Source organism: Dermacentor variabilis, unplaced genomic scaffold (assembly GCF_050947875.1).
Source record: "Dermacentor variabilis isolate Ectoservices unplaced genomic scaffold, ASM5094787v1 scaffold_20, whole genome shotgun sequence".
NCBI lineage: Eukaryota > Metazoa > Arthropoda > Arachnida > Ixodida > Ixodidae > Dermacentor > Dermacentor variabilis.
Window position 1 is genome coordinate 2,953,160 of NW_027460368.1, and position 23,065 is coordinate 2,976,224.

The 23,065-nt window shown below is 45.9% G+C and overlaps 1 protein-coding gene across 9 annotated transcripts in view; it reads left to right on the top strand.

Moving 5' to 3' along the window:
* The window catches only part of LOC142568505 (glycerophosphocholine phosphodiesterase GPCPD1-like), a 193,105-nt gene extending 180,296 nt beyond the window's left edge, over positions 1 to 12,809 (top strand). For all 9 annotated transcript variants that reach the window (XM_075678417.1, XM_075678423.1, XM_075678422.1 and 6 more), the window contains 3 exons: positions 245 to 380; positions 6,593 to 6,753; positions 8,871 to 12,809. In XM_075678417.1, the coding sequence (XP_075534532.1) occupies positions 245 to 380; positions 6,593 to 6,753; positions 8,871 to 9,039 (466 nt within the window). In that variant the 3' untranslated portion in view covers positions 9,040 to 12,809. The remainder of the gene's footprint in view (positions 1 to 244; positions 381 to 6,592; positions 6,754 to 8,870) is intronic.
* Positions 12,810 to 23,065: the final 10,256 nt, after the last annotated feature.

Here is a 23,065-nt window from a genome sequence, read left to right on the forward strand (position 1 = left end):
AAATACTGACTTGCATACCTATCACTCTCTGCGGGCATGGTGCAGTTCAATACTGGAAGGGGTTGATGAGTTTTGTTAAATGCTGACACGATTTAGGCTTGGGTAGTGTTATGTTGATTGTGTTTACATAACATGTCACATACTTGAACGTATGAGTTTCTTGGGCCGCATGTTCGAGCCTTCTTTTTCAACATGTCTTGCCCTGCTAGGAGCAAGCTCTGACACTTGGCCCCATTTATCGCAGGATCCGGCTTAAACAGAACAAGTACCCACTTCTCTTCCTGACCCAGGGCCAGACAGACAAGTACCCACCCTACTTGGACACACGCACTTCTACGATCCAAATGGGCACCTACTTTGCCCTCTGCACCCACATTTTGGTCAGTAGCTCGCTTTTCCCCAAATAAATTTCTCCTTTCTCCCTTTCTCTCTTCCTTCCACGAAATCTGTAGCATAGATGTTGAGAACAATGTCATGAGTGAAGTATTATTCTGATGAGAACTACATACTGGGTGTTTCAGGTAACTTGAGCCAAGCTATAAAAGCAAGTGGTACATCTTAGGCAGTTCAGACCAATGACATATTGTTTTTAGTCTTTCCAGGTTACTGAGAGTAGGTTTTGCCGTGCAGTTAGCTTATTAGATAAGTTCGTGTACGTGAATTTTTAAAATGTTTGTTTTATGCATATGTTTTAAATGCATAAGTGTACTTGTAAAAGCTACAGAGCATGCTCAGTAACACTGAATGAAGTTGTTTCCGTGCTATATTTCATGTGGCTCTCTTCACTAGGCTTTGAACAAATACGAAGTATTGCACCACTGCATGCTTGTGCTTGTTCAGTGCTCTCAATCATATTTGCGAACAATGAAGGCCGCATGTTACCTTGCAAAAAACAAGCAATAGGCCCCCACCGTCCAGGCAGCCACGACAGCACTGTCCAGAATGATCATTGATGTGCCAGCACTGAAAGCGGATCAAAACAAGCCAAGCACGTACCACCCCCCCACCCCAAAATTAAGTGGCATACCTTTCCCCTCCCCTGCTCACGCCACCACTCCTCACACAGATTCCTAAAGCACCGCCAAATAAATCTTGAGACTTGACAGCTGTTCGGCGATCAGCATTTTGCTGCCTCTTTCACTCCTTTTGGATGGCGGTAGTTACCGGCATGGCATCTCCTGGGGTGTGATGGCCAGTTTTCTCATCGATTCGGTGCCTGCGCAATTAACTCGGGATGCGTTCAGTTGTCACCATCTATTGCAACGATCACGTGCATCGCTGTTCCTTCGTTTGTTCAATCTTCTTTGTTTGCACTCATCCAGGGACCAGGAAAGGGTTTCAGTTCGTAGTAAGATGGTCTGTATGCTCTCGGAAAGAGTTGCAGCCAGAGAAAACACCAGTTGTGTTTAACTTTTCCTCCTTTTGCCTCGTTACTTCCTCGAGTGATGGCCCGCCGCAACGCTTGCAGATCCTCAGTACCATACCCCTGCGATACGAGTTAGAAAAATGGAAAATAAGATCATTCGAAGCAACGTCCGTCATCAAGCCAATGAACAATATGAATATCACCTGTTACGTCATCTGGTTTTTCCCTAATTGTACAGCACTTTTCGTGCAAATTGGCCATTAGAAACAAGAGTCGCAAGGAGTTTAGAAATTACTCGATCTACTAAGAGAAAGAGCTGAGGCAACATCCAAACAGAAAGGAAAAGTGAAAATTAACAAATTTAACCATTGTTTGTGAAAATATTTGTGGGTCAACAGCCTTTTGTTTAAAAAGGAAGTAGAAAAAACACCACTGTAAGTGGAGAATGATTCTGTGTGTTTTGAATGACACTTCTACAGTTATCAGTCGAGCCGCCTCACGTAGCCACTTCTCTGCTGTGCTTATGTGGGTGTTTTTCTAACCTTTCGCGGTAGGCGCAGTACGTCTAGAACCACAGCGTCAGGCACTCTCACGGTTGTACGGGACCGGCGGCGTCACATCGTTACGCAACCTCCCAATTAACAATAAGAATTGGTTTTGGCACTTGGTAGAGCAGTAAACTAGGGATTCAAAAGAACTGTGACTGTTATGCAAATATATATTTCTCCACAATTATTCCAGACCTAATTAAAAAGATGCTACTAGAAATCATTATCAGACTTTTGCTTGCTTACTTGTACTTGGCAGTATTCTTCCTGCACTTCTTTCCTGCGCTAGTCCATTTGATGTTGTTCCTTATTTGTCAAGTAAAAGAGAGGTGCATCTCACAGGCATACCTGTGAGATACACCTTATTTCATTTCTCTTTTGCAGGTTGACGCATTTTTATAGCGAACGGTAGGCATTATTCATGTTTACACTAATAAAAGTACACCCCCCCCTCCCCCCTCCCCACCCCCCTTATTTTTATAGAAAGGTTACGTTAGCTTGGGGGGGCCCTCCCCGAAAAGAAATCCCAGGTACGTGCCCGAAACATGCACATTGGTTTCTTCTACAACAGGCGTGCAGCTTTTGTTCATTGGAAACACAGTCGAGAGTGCTGCATACCAAGCATTCAGTTACGTCATTTTCAGCATTCTTTGTGGTCTATCTTCAGATGGAAAAAAGAACCACATAAAGGATAACATCATAGGAAACAATTTCGTTGCATGTTCCTGAACATGCTATGCAACCTTTACACTCACTTATGCCCTAAAATGAATATTCAAAAATTTGCACAAGTAAACTTCGCTTATTAGCTAATTTCACTTACTCTGAGTAACTTGGGACAAATACAAACATGTGTACAGTCCTCAAGTGTAGAGTGCTCAGGGATAATCGGCCCGCATGGCGGCTGGCACTTATTGTGCCTCCGGTGAGTGCTGGATAATTGTTGTTTATGGTGGAAAAGGGTCCCTAGCCCTTTTCCCTTGATTGGCACAGCCGCTGGTTCCAGCCTTGATGAATGCGGCGCTCCTGGCTTTCAGAATCATCGATATCATCGACTGCGTGAGCTCATACTTGTTTGAGTCTTGCCAAATTTGCAGCTTCGTCTCAAATGACACAGCCTTTGTCTGTGCCATCTTCTACAAACCGGGCTGTCTGCTGCGTTGGGGGCTGCTTTCACAGAACTATTTCGTGCTTGCTGAGAGAAAGATTGTAGAAAGGGAAGGCACCACTTCGTCATTTTGCGTGTCACTTTTCACTTTCTGCTTTCTTTCCTCTCTCTCTTGACATGTATGGAGCATGATTGTGGGTGATGCGCGACATGGATGCAAAGCAGCTCATTCCATCTTGTGGCACTTTGTGCTACCTAGCGATGCTCTTCGTGGCTTTTGCAATCTGCACGCAGGTGGGACGCGCTGCCCGTTTATGGCAACAGATACAAACTCGCGTAGGCAAACTTTTTGCCCCATCTCGGCATTGTTCGTTTGAGGGGGAACTTAGCAAAAGCTTGGTCTGCATGGAAAATGTCATTCAGGAGAAAAATTTTTTATTGTTGTATCTGACGTACGGTGATAACATAATGTTACATATGGGGTGTCATATATGTGGTTTTTTTCTCATAGCCTTAATGCATAAGTTGATACTCTTAAGTCGACCGATATGTCGTTATATGTGGTACAGTAAAACCTTGTTAAACCGTACCCGCTTAAACAGTAATTTCGTTTTAAAAGTAGTAAAATGAAACCCCCGACTCAGTGGCCATTGAGCATAATGTGTTTTCTATCTGCATAAACCGTACCAGGTTATTGTGTACGTATCGGTTAACACGTAGTGTTTCCACTTTTCGTCGCGCAAACACGGTGGTGCATCGTCTCCATCAGGCCGCCTGGCAGAACAAGCCTCAGAGATCAGAACAGCCTCCAAGCGCCCTATGCGTTTGCACATGAAACCACATCAACATCATTTCGGTGCTGTGTGCCATGCCAGAGAGCATTGTGGCATTGTGCAAGGAAGGACTCGCGTCATGCCGAAGCTCAGAGAAGAAGGACGCCGTGTGCTCAGCATAGAAGAAAAATTAGACATCATTCGTGCTATCGAATGTGACACGAAGTCGGCGCTGGCACGCGATGGGGATCTACTATTGACGACGGTGTGTGGCATTTGGAATGCGAAGTTGTTGCTCGGCAGCGCTGCTGCGACCGCGAAGAGATGTCAGATACGAGGTTCAACTTTTCGCCATCGTTGCCTCTGTTGTTGCCAAAGTGTCGACTAGCGACAGTAATGAGGACAACACGGAAAGCGACAGCACGGGCGATTCAGGCCCGACAGTGGCAGAGGCTGCGCATTACGTTGGCCTCGTGAATGCAATCGTTGCGACGAGAACAGCACCCCGCAATGAAAAAGGCACCCCGCGACTTCTGCAGCGCTACCACCCGCGTGCATGGAGAACATGAAACGCCAACGAGCAATCTGCCATGCGAGTGTTTGCCGAGAAGAGGGGACTGGCTGAAAAGCTGGCTCGCAGCTTCAGTTAAGTTTGAGGCCGCAGTCATCACTGCTCGGCCTCTGCGGCGTCAATCGAAAATAGCACTTTTGTTGCACGAATTGAATAAATAATGCATGGTTTTTTTCCCTTTCATCACACTCTCTGCAAGTTCCATTTTTGACAGGTCAGTGGGCGATCTCATGCTATTTCGGTTAAGCAGTACTACCGTTTAGTACGTACTTCTTCTGAGCTCCGGCCAACTATGGTTTAACGAGGTTTCACTATTGTTATAAGGTGGACTGCACTGTAGTTGTAGGATTTGCATAAATCTTTGACAGATGTTGAAAAAGCTTAGAAAAATAGATTGTTTGCAACGAAGGGAACAGATTCATCTCTAGATTAGTTTATTTATGAATTGCTGTTTCTCAAATATTTTCCTGCAAAAGTGCAAGTTCATCATTTTTTTTTGTACAGTGCCAGCAGCACAGTGAATTCGTATGCTGGCTTTTGCTTAATGTTGCGCTTTAGTCTACAGTCGAACCCATTTATAACAATATTCAGTTAAAAAAATTGAATTGTTATAACTGATTGTTATAATTGGGTTGCATAAAAAAAAATAGCAAAATGGGGTGATGGCAGAGCTGTTGTGAACTGTAATGGTGCGTAGGCCAGTGCCCCTCCCCACCATCTTCCTCCATCCAGCTGCTGATTTTGTTGACTCATTTAACTGCTTAATTCTGCCTGCTATGCACTCCGATCACGTACAACAAGCCGTGCCTGTCGGCGTTCAAGAATGGCACAGGAAATACGTTGCAGTGGCCATGTTTTTCACATCACTATCGCCGGTGACTGTCGTCCGGGCGTCTCAACTCGAGAATCGAACGTCTGCACACATGAGATTTTGCCAATTTTGTGCCTGTATGTGTAAACGAGAAAGCAAATAGCATGCACTAACGGTATGGTGGGCAATGAGTGACTGTGGCTTAAGCGGTCAGCTAATACATGGGGTTCTATGGGGGTTGGGTAGGGGAATCTTCGCGACTACTTTTAAACCGCAATTACACATTAAGCGGGTACATACTAATGAGGTTTTACTCTGCAACACAGTCGATGCTCCTCCTTGTTTTCCAGTCACTTTTGATAGTACATACACTAAAAAGCTAGGCGGCCAGAAATTGGTGAATGCAAAATGAGACAAAATCATGTTGTGCAAGATTATCTAAACGCTGGATTGATTTATGGGTTTTTATGGTGCAAGACCCAGTTTTGGCTGAGCGAGCCCTGTGTGAGCTTGCCGTAACGCTCCAGATTACAGAATCTTTGACTGAGCTCCTTGCCAGCTGTGGCATGACTTGCCACAGCTGGCAAGTCATGCCGAATCTAAGAACGAAGCAGTGCGAATGGCGCATGCTCTTTACCGTCGGCACCGGCTATGTGCAGACTGGTAATCAAGTCACATGATGCATGGTCCTATAGTCTGTCGCACATATTGGCTTTATGATAACCTACCTGCCTTAAAATTGGTATAGCCCTTAAGTGTCTTGCAGAAAAACTGGAGAGCAAAACTTTCTTTTCAATAAATAAGATTGCCACAAAACACAGGTTCACTTTTAAACTGAGAACCTCATTGACATTCAATACAACCTAACATCACTAATTCATTAGCTTTATTGAAAAAAAACAAAAGCACATGATTCTAATAAATAGAAATTCTATTCATAAAATATTTTCTTGAGTTTATACTAGAACTGGGTTGTAAGCAATGCCGGCATACTTATTTGTTGTTCCCTTTAATAAGACTAGACTGCTCTGTATGTCTTGATTTCTGTGTACCCAAGTCACTGATAGCTTGCTGCATTCTTGTTACGCAGTGCTAGGAGACTCCCGAGCACGGGCATCACCGTGTTTTCTTGCCCAAAACTTCGACGCATTAAATTTTGTGGAACATTTGCTAATACTCGATGTTTGATTTAGTGTCCAGCTTTTTTTTTCTTTATTTGATTCGATATTCGATTTGAAATCAACTATTCGGTGTTCGCCCTCCTTTAATCACTACCCTTTATGAATCGTTCTCCCAGCTCCCATTTTTTCCCCAAAATTTGTTAGTGGTTGGCAAAACTGGTACCAGATGTTGAGATGAACCTTTCGTGTGGCCTGCTGCGAAGTTTATGTGGACAGCCCAATTGTGTGATGCAGGGAATTAACGTGCACACGGAAGAGCTGCTCCGTGAGCCGAGTCTCATCACTTTTGTGAAGGAGCACAAGCTTATCCTTTTCTGCTGGGGTGATGACAACAACCACAGCGAGACCATCTCTAGTCTCAAGCGCAAAGGCGTTGACGGTGTGATCTATGACAAGTGAGTATACCTGCTCTCCTTTGAGTATGACCTGCAGTGTGGCAACACTCTTCTAAAGCATTTGGCAGGGGTGCACGTGTGCTCTGAACCAAAGTGTAAGTGAGGAAGTGAAGGAATCACTGATATTAACGCTGCAGTAGAGCTGAAAGTGGTTTAAATTATTATTTGGGGGAGACCTGCCATAGTCACATTTCATTCGGTTTAAAATGAAATAAACAAAAAAGGTGGGAATATTTTGTCTTTACTAATGTTTCAGTGTACAGCAGTGAATGAATGAGATGCAGCAATGTTCTTGACCTCCGAGAAGTGACGTGGCACCATGGATTTGTGCATGCTTCTGGAGGTAGTAAAAAGCATCAGTTACACGTGGATTCTCGTGTTTGTCACCTTGAAATAGCTGCACTGTGATTGAAGTGCTATACAGTCAAACCTCGATATATCAAACACGGATATATAGAATTATTGCATATATCTAACCATTTCTATACCACCTGGAAAATAGTGCGGACGTAAAATGGATATGTCGAACTCCGCCATCCCATACAACCTGCGCTCTGTGGACAGGAGCTGAACTTTCCCGCAACGCCCTCGAAAATAGCGGTGGCGCAATAGGCTTTCCCAACTGCTGCACACTATAGCTGCACACATTGATCGCGCTGAGGGTGCTATTTGAAGATAGCTAGTAAAACTAGTACAGCGCAACATAGAAAGCAAGAAACAAGCCAAGCCGGCCAGATGAAAGAGCTGAATGCTTTTAGAATAGAATACCAGCTCGCCCAATCCTCAACCCTAGTGTACACACACGGCGGCTTGGCTAGTTCGACAACATCAACGATGCATTGCATTTGTAGCACCGACTCCTCCTCGATGCCTCGCTCTGCACCTGCCGTGCCTCGTGAGAACTGATGGTTTGCATCCACAAAGACGCGCGACAGCGCGTGCTCACTGGGCTCACTGATAGACGCCTTGGCAGATGCCACTTAGTACTTTGTTATTGACAGTGTTTCAACATGCTTCAATTGACGGACGTGGAGACCGCAGCAGAAGTAGTGGCCAAATGAAGACGCTGCCGAGGTTGATCCCACAAGCGCTCATGCTGCCCCTCTTCCGACTTCAACTGAGGCTGTAGCTGCTTTGGCCCTTATATGCCGATACTGCGGCGCAATAGAGAGCACCGTCCGATCACTTGTGGATCGTTTAGACTACACTAAGGACTCGGTGTTTAAGCACGCGGCTGCCATAAAAAGCAGGCTACACTGCTGCAGTACTTTCAGCCGAAGGAATAAATACTTTGTGTGAAGCTTCAAGTGAGTATTTACTGTGCCACAATTGGGGCGTGATTGGGGATCGTTGTATTCCGGCTCCGGCTGGGAGCGCGGTGGCCGCGAGGAGAAGGAAAAACGGCGTTTGGTTTGAAATTTCATATCTTTCCGCGGCACATAGCAATGTATTACTTTGCAGACACGATCGTTATCAAGCAATGTATGCTCTGCGCTTGTCAGCTCAAAATGGCCAGACCTGATGAGGGGCCCTTTAAAGAAACAAAATGGTTAGAATTAATCTTATAGAGTTAGTTCTTATGAGAGGATGCACTTTTTAACTTTAAAAGAGTGCTTAACTATCTTGCACAAGTTAACTTTCTAGACATCATCTCATATCATCCTAACCATCAGATTGTGCCTCACAGGTGAGATACAGTCTGATGCACGAAAGTATATCTGAGCTCTCGCACTACTTGCGTAAGCAGGAATTGTACAGCTAGGGACTCGGACAATCCACAATAATTTAACATGTGTGCCTGTAACCAGTGCATCTTAACAATTACTTTAGAATTGATGCAGAAGTATCTATAGATATATCTTACGTGTAGGCCTCTATACAGCCTTTATTTTAAGTCATAGTCCTAAACTCACAACTTTACTAAACCAAAACACATGTCCTGGTGCTCTTTGGCCTTAGATGCCCTTGCGCCAATAAACTTCAATCATCATAATAAATATGTACTCGGCTAAAGCTCTTGATTCTTGATTAAGCATTGGAAGCCCCAGTGGCCCAGCTATCAGATGTTTTCTCTCAGGCACTCTCAATTCGTATGCCTTCTCACCTCTCCCAACCAGGCTGGACTTGTTCATAACACGTGGTCCAGAGAACGAGAGCATTTTCCACGTGGATGCTGGTTCGACGGTAAGTCTGCTCGAGGCGGCCAGCAACAGCTGCTCCAGGGAGACCCTGCCTGAGAACAGTGTGTCTTCAGCCACCCCTTCCTGCAGCGTGGGGGGCTCCTAGCCCTTTTCCTACCTTCCTTGGTGCAATGCTGCAGGTTCGAGCTGACGAGAGGAAGACGCAGCTGTGCATGCATGTCGTGCCTCTGCCAAGTTCTGCTTCCAGTCTTCCTTACACCGTGTGACAGTTATGCTCAGTGGCCGCTCTCATAATTCCAGCTGTCATTTGCACTGGCAGAATCGCTTGCCTTCCTCTCACTTTCTGAATGTCAGGCACCGCTTCGAAAACTGCTATATGGCACCCAAGTCCTGCGTTCATTTACTTGTCTTAGCCTTCACCATTGACCTGTACTGCTCGTAGATTGTGGCCTGTGCGAGCCAATGGTGACAGTGTGAGTCTCTGAGATAGCTTCCCAAGAATGTGACAGGACATTGGATATTGCCCAATTGGATGTAGCACTGCTGGTTGCCAGCACTGTTGTCTTGTATGTATTTCTGTTGAATGAAGCTGCTCTGGGCCAACACTGTTGCCACTTATGAGCTAATGACGTAGTCTGCCAGTGGTGAGGCAAGGAAATGATACGCAGTTGGCAACGTGGCAGATCACTGTCATTGTTGGAAAGTAATACTGTCAGCAGGAGTGCTGTGCAGTCAACTGGGTAGTGAGCCATGAGAATAACAGGCCTCCTCAGTTAGGATGCTGACATTCTTGCACCTGGACATTACTGAATTGTCAAGGAAATAGCTTCACATGAACAGTGCAAAGCAGTCAAGGCAAAGCACGATGGGGCACCCTACATAACAGAAATAAACAAGCCCTTTGGTACAAAGGCCATTGTCATGGCTTCCCAAAAATAGTCATTGCCACATGTTTAGGAGAAGCATATAAGTAGAAACAGGACTTACAAAGAAATGTATGCAAGACCTCTATTATATAGATTTTCATGTAAAAGAATTATTTTGGTCTTTCTCATCTCCCCCTCCCCCTTTTTTTCACTGTGGTTATAGTGATGCCACATTGTGACGCTGTTATCTAGCGTTGTTGTGGTGGATGCTGTTCATAAATTTTTGCAGTGAAACCCATTGTAGTGCCACATCGACCCATGCTTGGTTAAAACGACACCATTCAGTGCCTGTTTTGCCGTAGACCATGAATAATTGCGGAGTTGATGTAGGGCTTTGTGAAATAATGCAGTTCTTCCTGGCTTGACCTGTCTTTACCTTTTGCTGATGGAGTTGTAATGCGGGTGTATGGACTCTTGAATTAAGTGTGTGTGTGTGTGTGTGTGTGTATATATATATATATATATATATATATATATATATATATATATATATATATGTGCACATTGTTTGTTGTGAAGAACACCAAGACCTAAGGGGGGTGAAGCCGAGAGGAAGACTTCTATGCCTCTAAATAGGAAAGGAGACTGCAGGCATTCACAAGAAATTGTTTGGCTGTCTTATCTCCTTCCTGTCCGTAATTATGAATGGCCTGCACAGCATCATTTATGTGCATTTGTGCCATCTTGAAGTGCCTGCTTGTGTGGAGTGTTTATTAGGGCTCGGACTTATGTGCAAGTCGGCATACTTGCATCTGGTGGAGGATTATTTGTCCTTTTTTTTTGCAACAAACGTCTAGGCGCAAAAGCAATATAGTTTCACCAGTGTTTTTGAAGTTCTGCAAGTTCATTTCTCCGCAGATTTAGTTTGACCCACACATGATGGTAGACGTTGCCTTTGAAGTGTAAATAAAGCAGCAGTGCACAAGCTAGTGCTGCTATTCTTGCCGCTATCTCTCGCTTACTACTTGCTCTTTGCAAGCGTACCTTCAGCTCAACGGTGCTGCAAGTGGGAGGTCGGCCGTCTTGTGTAGGGCCACGTAACAGTGAGGAAGTCTACTTTCAGTATTTCATGTATCCTCAATTCCCAATCACCTGATGGCGCAGTTGCTGTTCTTTGTGTTATGCCTAAGCACCAAGCTGAGGCAACAGCTTTTGCTAGTTGCGGCAAAAAAACTGACTAGAAGCAGGGTGTTAGTTTCTTATGCACATTGGTAGAGAGTGCAAAGTAAAAGCATGAGGACACATCAGCTGAAATGATCACTTGCCCTTAGTGCATATTTCTTCATAAATGCCATATTTGTACAGCAGATGGAGGAGAATGTTGCAACCCTGAGTCGTACTTAACACAGGCATGATGTGAGCAGCTTGGTACCATAACTTGTTGTGGGGACATTGACGATTGCCAGCCAGGAGACTTATTCCTATCTACAAGGGCACCTGACTGCTAATGTTTGGCTTGAATTTGATGGTTCCCTGATTCTGCTTTTGGCCTTCGTGCTTTATTTGTTTGGCAAGGGTATTATTGAGTGTTTGGTAGTACAGCAGGTGGATTTAAAGTGCTACATTAGTAAGCGTAAGCTGATTTAGGTAATCTTATGGTATTTAGTAGTTCATTTATTGCTGTGAAATTACTGAGGAAGCTGTTGCCACTTTATCATTGTTATGCCATAATCTGATAGGAAATATTTTTTTAAAAATTCTAATGCAGCACAAGGCACGATTCTGCGATAACAGTTTAAACTTGAAGCAAAGAATATGTCATGAAATGTCTTATTGGTAGCGCATCTTGTTTATTGTAGTACAATAAATCTGCTTCAGGCTACAAAGAATGTACAGTTTTAAATAAAATGGAATTTGTATGCCCACATGCAAATAACTGTTGAAAAATTTAGCATAAAGAGGTGCTTGTAAAAGGAAAAGGTGAATTCATAACATCGTCAGCTAAATATCATATTAATTGCCACATGTGGCATTACAAGACTCGCACGAGCTCCAAGGCCATGGAAGGCATTGTGTAGAAGCTCAGGTTTGTCAATAGAGAAGTGTTGTTTCCTCTATACCTTTGAAGTCTGTAGTGTGCTGCAAGCACTAGTGCTCCCGCCAAGGGCTTGACTATGTGTTGAATCATCTTTTGTGCATGTATATGCGTTTCCATGGGTCAATGTAAATAAGGATGACAGCTTTTCTTCACTAGTGTAGTGTGCATTTCTTAGTGGTTGAGTGTCTATATGCATGGTTTTAAGGTTGCAAGGGGCAGAATTGGAGGGGAGGTGTGGGGGGGGGGTAATATGCTGAAACGTAGTTAGCATTCCACTTTAGCCTGAACTGTCGCGCTAGCTTGGCTACTTTAAAACACTGGTTCAAGATCGTCCATTTGCACGTGCCTTGCGCACCATAAGCTTGCCTTTGCCCAGCAGGTAGAGTAAAGGTAACTACAGCTTTTTATGCACTGCCTCTGTACAGAGCTCAGCACTAAAGCTCACATGGGAAAGTGCTGTTACCATTTCTAGCTATACAGCTTGTGTGTTTTGTATGCTTGACTTCCTTTCTTGCATGTTAGTGGAAAATAGAACATTTGTATATGCTAATACTTTTCTGTTTCTACTGTTATATATACAATAAGCTCCTGCGCGCTACTGTCATATTTTAACTAGTTATTTTAAAAAAACTTGTTATTTAGCATTCGCCCGTTGAATGTTGCTGTAAAAAAAAAATGCCCTGAATTTTTTAAGGGTGGCTTGAGCAATTCTTTATTTCTTGGTGTTATTTATTGACATGCTTGTTGTGATCGACGTCCAGCATTCTTAGCTTGATGTATACATTGAAGGCAGTTTTGCCATTGTACTTAAAGCTAACACGGTTTCCTCTGCAGAGGGTGTTTATTGCTTTGGAGATGCTTTTTGATCATCTTGTGTCTGTGTTCAGAAGCACTGCTGCTTTGGACACGTCAGAGCAAAAGGTGGAATAAACTACCTTTTGGAGACAGCGAGTACCTTTTACTGGTCTTTCTTGAGACTGATTTAAAAAACTGTTGATTCGCAACTCCTGGACTCTCCACTTGTGTGCCGAGTGCTTATGTTGTGTTGGCTGGGTGCACAGTCTTGGTTGGAAAGCCTTCCGCAAAGATCGTTGCTCACTGCTGTTGCAGACACAGTGGGTGGGGGCACAAACAGTGCAATCGGGCCATAGGCTGATTTATAACAATGCTGTGTGTGTGGGAAAGTACAACAGTTAAGGTGTTGACTGCAAGACAGTTCAGTGCATAGCTTTGATTACAAAACCCTGTGTGGAAGGAAGCGTGTCTTCACTGCAATATTTACTTTGCATTGTGCTGCTCTTCCTTAAGGATATTCAAGTTGCCCAGATATGTCTTGCCAAGACTCTTCACGTTGCTTTGCTTGTGCAGGATTTTCAAGCCCTCTGGACCATTATGTGTTGTTAAAAGCCAGAGTTTCAGTACGAAACAGGCGGTTGAGCTTTGCTTGGCTGCCAGATAGGTTACCTAGCAGGTTGCACTTTGCTTTTTCTTAGCATACTGTCATGCCATAAATTGCGCAATTGTACAGTGCAGTAGTCAGCCACTGATACCAAAGCTAAATGTCTGCACCTGGTTATGCATCTTGCCATGTCCATTGTTATATTTTGGAGAAGGTGTTGCAATTGATTGACATTGACCTCATAGGCAGTGGAGCTTGTTATATACTAGTAGACTTGTAATCAGTATGACTATGTTGGTTATAGTTACAATTACATTTTGGTAGCAGTTGTCGCCTCTTAGAAGCAGTGTTCTGCAGATATTGCGCTATCTTGACAGTGAATGTAATCGTAGCTTGCAAATTGGAAAGCTGCCAAGTAAAACCTCGTTAATTCAGAAAATCTGATCATTCGGACTCTTCCTGGTCCCGCCAGCGGTGTGCATTATTTAATGGCATTGAACTCTCGTTAACTCTGACGTATTTGGTCGCACATCGGTTAATTCGTACAACCCTCGAACCGTGGCGAGCGCGGAGCGCCGCAAACGTACGACGCAAATGGCCAAAAGCGGCGCCAGCGTCCAACCGGAGCGAAGCGGCGGAGTCCGCATCGCCATACACTGGAAAACAAAATTGCACCCTTTGGGTTGTATCTTGCCACGCAACGATAAACGTCATCTGTATTGTCCGCATTTCCTTTCTTTAACGCTGCGAGCCCGGTACTTCCCAGTAACGAACGGCATGCGCGTTATCATGACATAGCATTCCTGACAGGAAGGTAGCGGGCGCGGCGTTTTTAAGAAACGCAAGCACGGCAGATGACGATTATTATTGCCTCGCAGATATACACCCCAAAGGGTGTAAGTGTGTACACTCTGACATTCTGAGCATGTGTACACTCTCAGTAGTTTCGTTTTTACTCGGCGCATTGTCACAAATACGGCGCAAGCTGTCGAGGTTAGTGATTCTACCGCTGCACGCACGTTGGCATCAACCAGCGTCGCAATGCAGGGGCGATCCATTTCCGACCAGCTCACTGGCGATCGTCATTTGACCGCGGTGAAGAAGTCGCAAGGCCTTCGCCGCTGCGAGCGCCAGTCAGTCACGAGATGGCGAGAATTGCAGCCTCCGCACTGCTATTGTGCAAAGTAGAAGCAGTATTTGCTGATTCAGTCAGCAAATAAAAGCGTGTTGATTTAGTAATCTGTTTATTCTGTGAGCCCTGGATAATTCGACATTCGGCTAATTTGGAATTTTTTTTTCTGTTCCGTGAAATGAGAATTCACGAGGTTTTACTATCGTGTAGGCTTCAGAAGGAACTTTGGTTTCAGACAAAGTACCAACATTGCGGAGGCATTACTGGATGGATTGGCAATGTTCGCCATCATAGTCCTGTAACTTGTACTTGCTTTTGTACTCTAATTTGCTTCTACAGCGTTCATTGACTTTACTGGCATGCACAACCGCCTAGTGTACACATCGGAAGATGCAGCCCTCCTGCTGTTGCATGCCTGATAACTGCACCCTTCAAGTTTCCATCGGATGTTTTCTCCCGAGGTGTTTGTCGGTGCAAACGCATCAGGGGGCAGGCCAATGTACTGAAGCACTGCCTGCCTGCCTGTTCAGCCGAATAAACATCAATTGTGGCCGAGTCGCTAAAGTCCCGATGAAGTGACCTTGCGCCTACTTTGTTCAACATGCGTGCTTCGCTTGTGAAGTGCGAGTGTGGCCCTGTAGCGTCGTCTTCCCGGTGCAGTGCAGTTTTTTCTCTAGAGCGGCTCTTGGCTTGCCTTGCAGGATTACGAGGAGTACGATTCTGCCGGGCCGTCTTTCCTGTGCTGCGCTTATCTGTAGAAGGCACCAACAATGATATTTTCCTCTCGTAACACTGGTCTTCATATTGGCCGTCAGGAAAGGGGACTAGAATTGGGTGTAAGCACGGCACGCGGCGCGGAAAAGAGGGAACACAGTGCCCACGCTTGCCATCTGCCCTGCTGGCCTTGTACCCTTGGTCCCTTTAACATTCACCAACCAGGAGCTGTCTTTTACTAAACGTCAGGAAACTAACATGTCGCCACCGGCTGAGCTCGTACTAGCGTGTTCTATCTAGTCGCCAAAGGCAAAGGTTTACAGCCGAGCCCACTTACAACGAACTCTGTAATTGAAGACTTGGCTATAAGGGAAGTTAATCACAGCTGGTGTCGCCCTTAGAAGCTAGTAAACAGCCATCTGTAATTTACTGCATTGGCATTTTTTCCGCAAATGCACGCATTTAATGCCAGAAATCGGTAAACAACGGCAGGTGACGTTTGTCAGGCCGTCTGTGCGGATGTGCAGTGCGTCTGTAGTTTTGCCAATGGCGAACGCCGTTTCCGTTCGCCCTGCATACTAAAACTCAGCCTTGATCGAAAATGCTGTTGGCATCTCCTCGGTTGACACGCACACTCGCATGGCGCTTACGGGTCAGATGGCTGTGCTGCTGCATAGGCTTCTTGCAAGATTTGTTGGTTAGACGTCGATAGGCGAGCTGTACTCGCGCACAACTTTCTGTGGCTGTGAAGGGAAAGCTACGGAGGCAAAGTGCGTACAAGTGAGAGCGCTTCTGAAGAGTCCCGCGTTTTCATCCTCGTTCGTTTAAGATAGGGAAGAGAAAGCAAGCACCTTGTTCGCCACAGTTAAATAAGACTGAACACACCACTGAGCGTAAAGGTTCAATTACTTATTTTGCTGCTTTTCCCTTGCGCGTCTGGGGAAGCGCGAAACCGTCGGACGTGGAAGTTGCGTCGATTCAGCGACTGTTCCGAGCAACCAAAAGCACTGTCAACGCTGCCGGACTACTTGGCGGGGTAACACATGTGCAGCAGCCACGCGCCCGTATCTTTCCCTTCATAGCCACAGAAAGATGTCCGCGAGTAGAGTTTCACTCGATGTGGGGAGCTTGATGCACCCTTAAGGGCCCTCGCCAGATTTTGGACATTGCAGACAAGGTCGTTGCTTAGATAACGTGGCGACGGCATCTCTGCAAAGTGTTACTGATGTATGCCGCCAAAGCTGCTGGAAATTCAAACAAGCCCGCTCGCCCATTTTTCTCTGAGCGGCCTTTACGCTCACCATCGGAGATGGCGTCATATCTGCAACGTACAAATTGGTGTACGCTGCACCCACAGGTAGTTAAAAAAAAAAAACGAAGGGAGCATGACTTAACTCGGCTAGCCTCGACAAGCCAACCTCCTCTGACGTCTCCCCCTGCAGGGCCTATCTGTGCGTTGGCTCTTCGGAGTTAAGAGCTTTCCTGGGGGCAACTGGGCTGTCGTGCTCGCTCTAGAGGCCTGCCTTGCCACTACTGCCCGCGGAACGGAGCTTCCAATCGGCCATTTCTTCTATTCTCCCTTTTGGCGCTGAGCCATGCTCCCTTTAGGAAAGCAGAAATGGCGCTTTTTTCCACCTATGCAACCCAAATGCAACCTATCTCTCGTTTGGCCATCCAATGATTACCAGACCATTCAAGGGATTATTTGGTTCATGGTAACGTTTAGGGGCGTCTGGTCACAAGCTTGGTGGAAGGAACAGGCGGTTTTCTGTAGCCGCGCGTCGCACTTTGCTTCGAGTGTGCTGCCTTGAAGCACAGAGGAAGGCTACACCGCCTGGCGCACGACCATGGCATATATTCAAGGCGTCCCATGCGCTTCCCGCCACGGTAGTGGAGTCGCCATCGCTATCTCGAAGTCCGTGCAGAACGCCTGAGCCTGGTCTAACCTTTCGCCATATCAGCCGCAGCGCACCTTGAACAGTGGCGAATATTAAAGCGATATTTACTTTAGGTGCGCTCTCAGATTTGATTAGCGATTGTCTGGTGCCTCTCAAAAACATAGCACCCAACGCATTAAAAAAGAAAAAGAAAGAAAAACGAACAAGGAAAACGGCCAGCACCAAGCAACCGCACTCGCATGGGACTTCTTGCGGGTAATCTTTTGGTATAAACAAGCTTCCATACAAGCCTACACGTTCGAAACGTGGCGGGTAGAGCAGCGATGGATGGATGGATGGATGGATGGATGTATGGATGGATGTTATGAGCATCCCCTTTGGAATGGGGCGGTGGGTTGCGCCGCCAAGCCCTTGTTTTATTGCCTAATGTCCTACCTATGTTAAAAACAAAAAAAAAAAACGATGAATTCCTATAACCACTTTCTGAACCCCTATTGCGAACTTTGTTTTTGCATGCCTCCGTTGTTTGTCGTTTCCCTATTCCACCAGTCTTGCAATCACCGCTTATTAAACTCTACTGCGGACACGTTTACTACTTTCCACCTGCTCTCGCTGAACCCAAGGGCTTCAAAGAGGCTAGGCCTGAATCGACCGCTGGGCAGATATCTTCACATTCTAATAAAACATGCTCCATCGTTTCCCTAGCTTTACTGCAGCAAGCACATTCTTCTTCCTTCTTATATGTCTTCGAAAAGTAATGAACTTCCCTTTGAGTTATCATAAGTTGTTTCTTTCGTGATTTGGTTGTTTCCTTTTAAGTAGTTACCCATAGCAGGTTTCTTTTCCATTGCAGCCACGCATGAGATTATCTCAGCCTCTCTGACTTTCCTCTTGACGTTCCTTGTTGCCATGTTGCTCACCATACGCTCACATACTTGCTGGCAAGCTTCCTAGTTTTCCTCCATTATGAATCAATGTTTTTCCTGAACAGATATCTGAAAACTCTCCCAGCCCATTTACTTCCATATTTCTCAGTCGTTCTTCATAATTTTACTGTGAGCTTCCCTCACTTCAAAACTAGTTCAGCCCATATCACCCTGCACAGCTTCATTTGTAGTCTTCCCGTGAGCACCCAATGCGAGGCCTCGTCCCAATAACCTTTGGTTGCCATCGAGTCCTGATTGTACCCCTGATTTCAAGCAAACAATCGCATTTCATAATGTAAGCCCTGGAACCAGTACACCTTTCCTGATACCCCGGAGCACCTCGCACCTATTGTATCCCCATAGCGCTCTGTGTTTCATTATGGCCGAACTTCTCTTCCCCTTTGTTGCTATTGTTTTTTCCTGTGTTTCCATATTGGGGGCCAGGACATACGGAGTCGCCATCTGTCGGAAGCGCCTCCCATGCGTAGTATGAGGGATCATGCGGCGCGCTCCTCGTAGGTTTGGCTTACGGCGCTCAATAAAAACACGCGGCAGCCCTCCTGGACATTTCTGTAAGTACTCTCAAAACGATGGAAGTTTTTTACTGTCAGAATAGTAATCTTAGGCAAAGTGAAAGTACGGAATCGTTTACAGGCGCTACCTCTTTACCTAATATGTACAGTAAACGCCACTGCGCTGTCGTCGCGATGGAGTTTCCCGAACCGGCTTGCGTGAAAGGTAGGCAAACGCTGCGATCAAACTACGTGAAATATGTTCTTATAGTGGGCTGTCTGTATAACTGAATGGAGCATAACAGAATTAAGCCCTAATGCAGCGATGGCACGGGTTCGCTGCGACCGGCTGTGCGTATGCATGCATGTCCACGCACAATGTTTTGCTTTAGCTGCGAACGCGTTCTCCCACCGTGCCGTGAGCTTCAGGCCGCGGAATAAGCATTTCACAGCACACAAGCAACCATTGTTTGGTGCACGCTGTCAGAGCTGTTCAAAAATAATTTTCCTATAGAGACGTAGACGCCTATGGCGACTGTGTTGTGCCGTCGCGACGACTCAATCTTTTTTTTTTTTCTTCTAAATTCTTGACCGTTTCAATATTTCTCTAGTTGCGTCGCACTGTATGTTTATCGGTCTTCTCAGCGTGCGATTTCCCCCTGCTTCGTTTCGTAATGCAGTACATTAATTCATAACACAAACATGACCATGTGCCATGCCTTTTTTTAATGTGCTTCTTGCCGCTTACTTTCCATTACAGTGAATTTGCGAGAATCTAGCATCAACAAGTTAAAGACCAAATCGTCATGACATTAAGCGGGCGCGGGCGAGCGTCTCAGTGCGCGTTTTCTGCCACTCGCCGAACATCGCGCAGTCCCGACGCCGTAGCAGAAATGTTCCTCGCGTCTGTGCTTTCTGCATACCCGAGTTGTAGCCGATGGCAGTCTGCCGGTTCTAAGTTTCGCCAGTCAAGCTTTACGCAGATCCTTGCCCCGCGGCTAACACCGGGCTCTGTTGCGTACGTCTGGCACTGCGGCACCGAGCAGTAGCCTACCATGCTGCACGCCTCCAAAGGCAGCCACTACCTATTATAGTGCTTTCAAATGCTGACAAGCAGATACCCAAGGCGGAAAAACCTCACCGCTTAATCGGAACCGCAGCGCCGGTTGGGACTTTAAACTTTCGTTTTCGGTTCGCTTCGGCGCTTCCGAAGCAGCCGACGCGGCCGCTGTGCCCGCGTGTTCCCTCGTGCCACGTCACGTCGATGGTGGCGCCAGCTTTTCCAGTGGTGGAGCTCGCCCTCAATATCTATTGCCTTCGTTTATCCATATACCAAGGTATTTATATTATTTTACCCGAGGTATTTCCTGGCCCTGAATTGACACTGTCGACTGTTTTCATTGAATACCATATTACCTGATTTTATAACGCTAAACTTCAGACCTAAATTTTCGTCTTCCTGTCCACAGATATCAGCCAGACCTTGCGTATCACTTTGCTTGTTACCTAGCAACACGATGTCGTACGCATAAAACAAACCTGGAAGCTGCTGCTCTCCTACTGTACTCGCGTGTACTACTGTACCGCCTGACGGTTCATGTCATGTTCATGTAGCTTAGCCAGCTTAGTGTCATCTGTGTAACGAGGGAACACGTCTCTGGCGGAAGAAAAAGTGACGCCAGATCCGTTAAAAACAAGTGACGTCATTTTATTATTAAAGACGCGAAATTTGTTTTGGTGGCCTGCCATTAGAGCTGTATATTCAAATGCCCCGTCACTCGACTTGATGAGCATTTCGAGCTTTCAGCGCTGAAAGCAATGCAGAAAAGGAGCCGTGCAGGTTTCGAAATCGCACCCCTGCACAGAACATTCTTTCTTTGGAGGGCGACAAAAGCTTCGGGTGTATAGTGCTGCTCCCATCGTCGGTCGCCAGGCCCGTCGGCCTGCGCAGCAGCACGAAAACAGTTAAACAATTACCTGGCGATCGTAACTCGCTACTTTTGACTGAACAGGTTAAGCAACGATGAAACTAGCCACGCCATCAAATTCAGACAAACATCGACAAGCAAGAAAACACAACGTGGGGGGGGGGGGGGGAGTATTGTAGCAGGTGAACTGTACGAGCGCGCCTTTCGGCACCCTTCAAGAGCTGCACTGCATTGCACATGATAATGACATCTCTTATGGTGGGCACCGAAAAAAAAAGGTATTTATTACTAAGGATAATGTAAAGTAGCCCTGTCATTTCTTTTCTCACCATGCGCATATAAAATTGATTAGGAATTTCATTTTCGGTGAATGAATCAAACTGTGTCTCTTATTAATTTAAATGCGTTTCGCCCCCCCCCCCCCCCAATGTTTGTTCCCTCCTCACATAGTCGCGCTTCAATCGCTGCTCCCATAACCACCCTTGCTGGTGTCAGTGACAGTTTGCTGTGAACCGCTTTTCGCCCGAAGCCTCGCGACCTATTTGGATCGACCTTGGTATAAATCCGAGTACCCGCCGTGGTTGCTCAGTGGCTATGGTGTTGGGCGGCTGAGCACGAGGTCGCGGGATTGAATCCCGGCCACGGCGGCCGCATTTCGATGGGGGCGAAATGCGAAAACACCTGTTTACTTAGATTTAGGTGCACGTTAAAGAATCCCAGGTGGTCGAAATTTTCGGGGCCCTCCACTACGGCGTGCCTCATAACCAGGAAATGGTTTTGGCACGTAAACCCCATCATTTAATTTAATAAATCCGAGTGGAGGGGAGACGCGTGCTCGCCAGAAAAGCCTAGGCCTCTGAGGAAGCGGAAGGCCGAAAGGGAACCTCGGCGCTATGCAGCAAGCAACGGCAGACACGCGCGTCAGGCAGCTACGCGTCCGCGCAAACTCCCCCAAAATATTCGCCTTCTCACAGATCCGACAGGCGTCGCACCTGAGCACTTTTGGATAAAGTCCCTTGATGATTTGAAAGTAGCGACATTCTTTGAACTCTGCCGCCGCCGCGTGACCTCCTCGCCTCCTCCTCGCCCCTTGTGCGTTCCCCCCGCGGTAACCACTTTTGCCCCCGTTTTTCGGCACGACGATTGGTCTCCCTGCCGTTGCCCTTGGAAACGCGCGGATCTTGAGTTTTGCTTGTGTTTTTCTTTTTCGTTCGCGCCATTTTCCTCCTGAGCACGGCTGGCTCGGCGCTTAAGCTCGGCGTAGCGAACGTTGTACGCCGTGTTTCCTGCTCTATGTGCTAGCGCTATGCCGGGCTGTTGCGCATATAACTGCAACAAGAAGCCTGAAGATGGTTATGCCGTTTTTATGATACCACTAGGAAAGCGTGACGGCTTGCGCAGGAAGCAGTGGCTGCATGACATTGGCCGAAAGAACTTTGTTCCGACAAAGAACAGCGTTGTTTGCGAGCTGAGGCGTCTTTCTTATAGCTTGTAGCAAAGCACCCCGTAATGCTGCATTTTTTTTTCATTCTTCCGCTCACCACGCCCACCACGTTCACCACGCTCATAAACGCTCACCAGCGTTTTTGTTGCGGTTGTCCTCAGTATGCTTAATATTCCCCTCGCACGTCGCTAACTGTTGTTATTCAGTCGCAAGTGCAGCCTTATAGATTCTGCTTTGCGCCCTGAAAAAATTAGTGGCAAGTATACCCGTGTTATTGCAGGTGATGAGCGTTAGCTAGTCAACATTGAGTTTTTTTTTAGTTTTAAGGCGAAAGCCTTTAGATCTCTGTTTCAAGGTCGCGTTGTAAACTGGAAGTATCACGTGACCCAAGGAAGGCCAGAGGTGACCCAAATCATGTCCACGCCTGCATAAGAGAATGATTACCCAAGTTAATTAATGAATCATTAGTGATTGACATAAAATGGATTAGGGAGGATTAATGATTAGCGTGTATTAAAGAAGATTAAGGTGTATTAGAGTGCCTTAAGAAGGATTAAGATGCATGAATAAAGATTAAGGTGGGTGGAGGAGGATTAAGGCGGATTATGGTGGACTAAGGTGAAGGGTTGATCAAAGGGTATTAAGACCGATTAGCGTGGATTAGGGTGCATAAACTAGGATTAGTGGGATTAAGGTGGATAAGGTAAGATTAAGGCCGATTAATGTGGTATAAGGTGAATTAGGGTTGCTAAGGGAGGATTAAGACCGATTAAGGTGGATTAAGGACCATAGAGCTGGATTAGGTCTGATAGAGGTGGATTAGGGTGTATTAAGGTAGATTGGGACTATTAAGCAGGATTAAGGTGGATGATGGAGGATTAAGACGGATTATAATGGATCGCGGTTGATAAAGGAGGATTAGGAACGTATATGGTAGGTAAGGTACATTAGGGGCGATGTAGATTAATTAGGTTGTATTAAGGTGGATTGGGAGTATTAAGCTGGATTAAGGTGGATGAAGGAGCATTAAGGTGGATTAGGGTGGACTAAGGTGAATAAGGGTTCATTGAGTATTAAGACCGATTAGTCTACCATAATCCTCCTAATGCACATTAATCCACCGAATCCACATTCATCGACCTTAATCTTCCTTCATTCACTTTAATCCACCATAATCCACGAGAGTCCTCCTTAATGCACCCTAATCCAACTTCATCGACCTTAATCTACTGTAACCCTCCTTAATGCACTTTA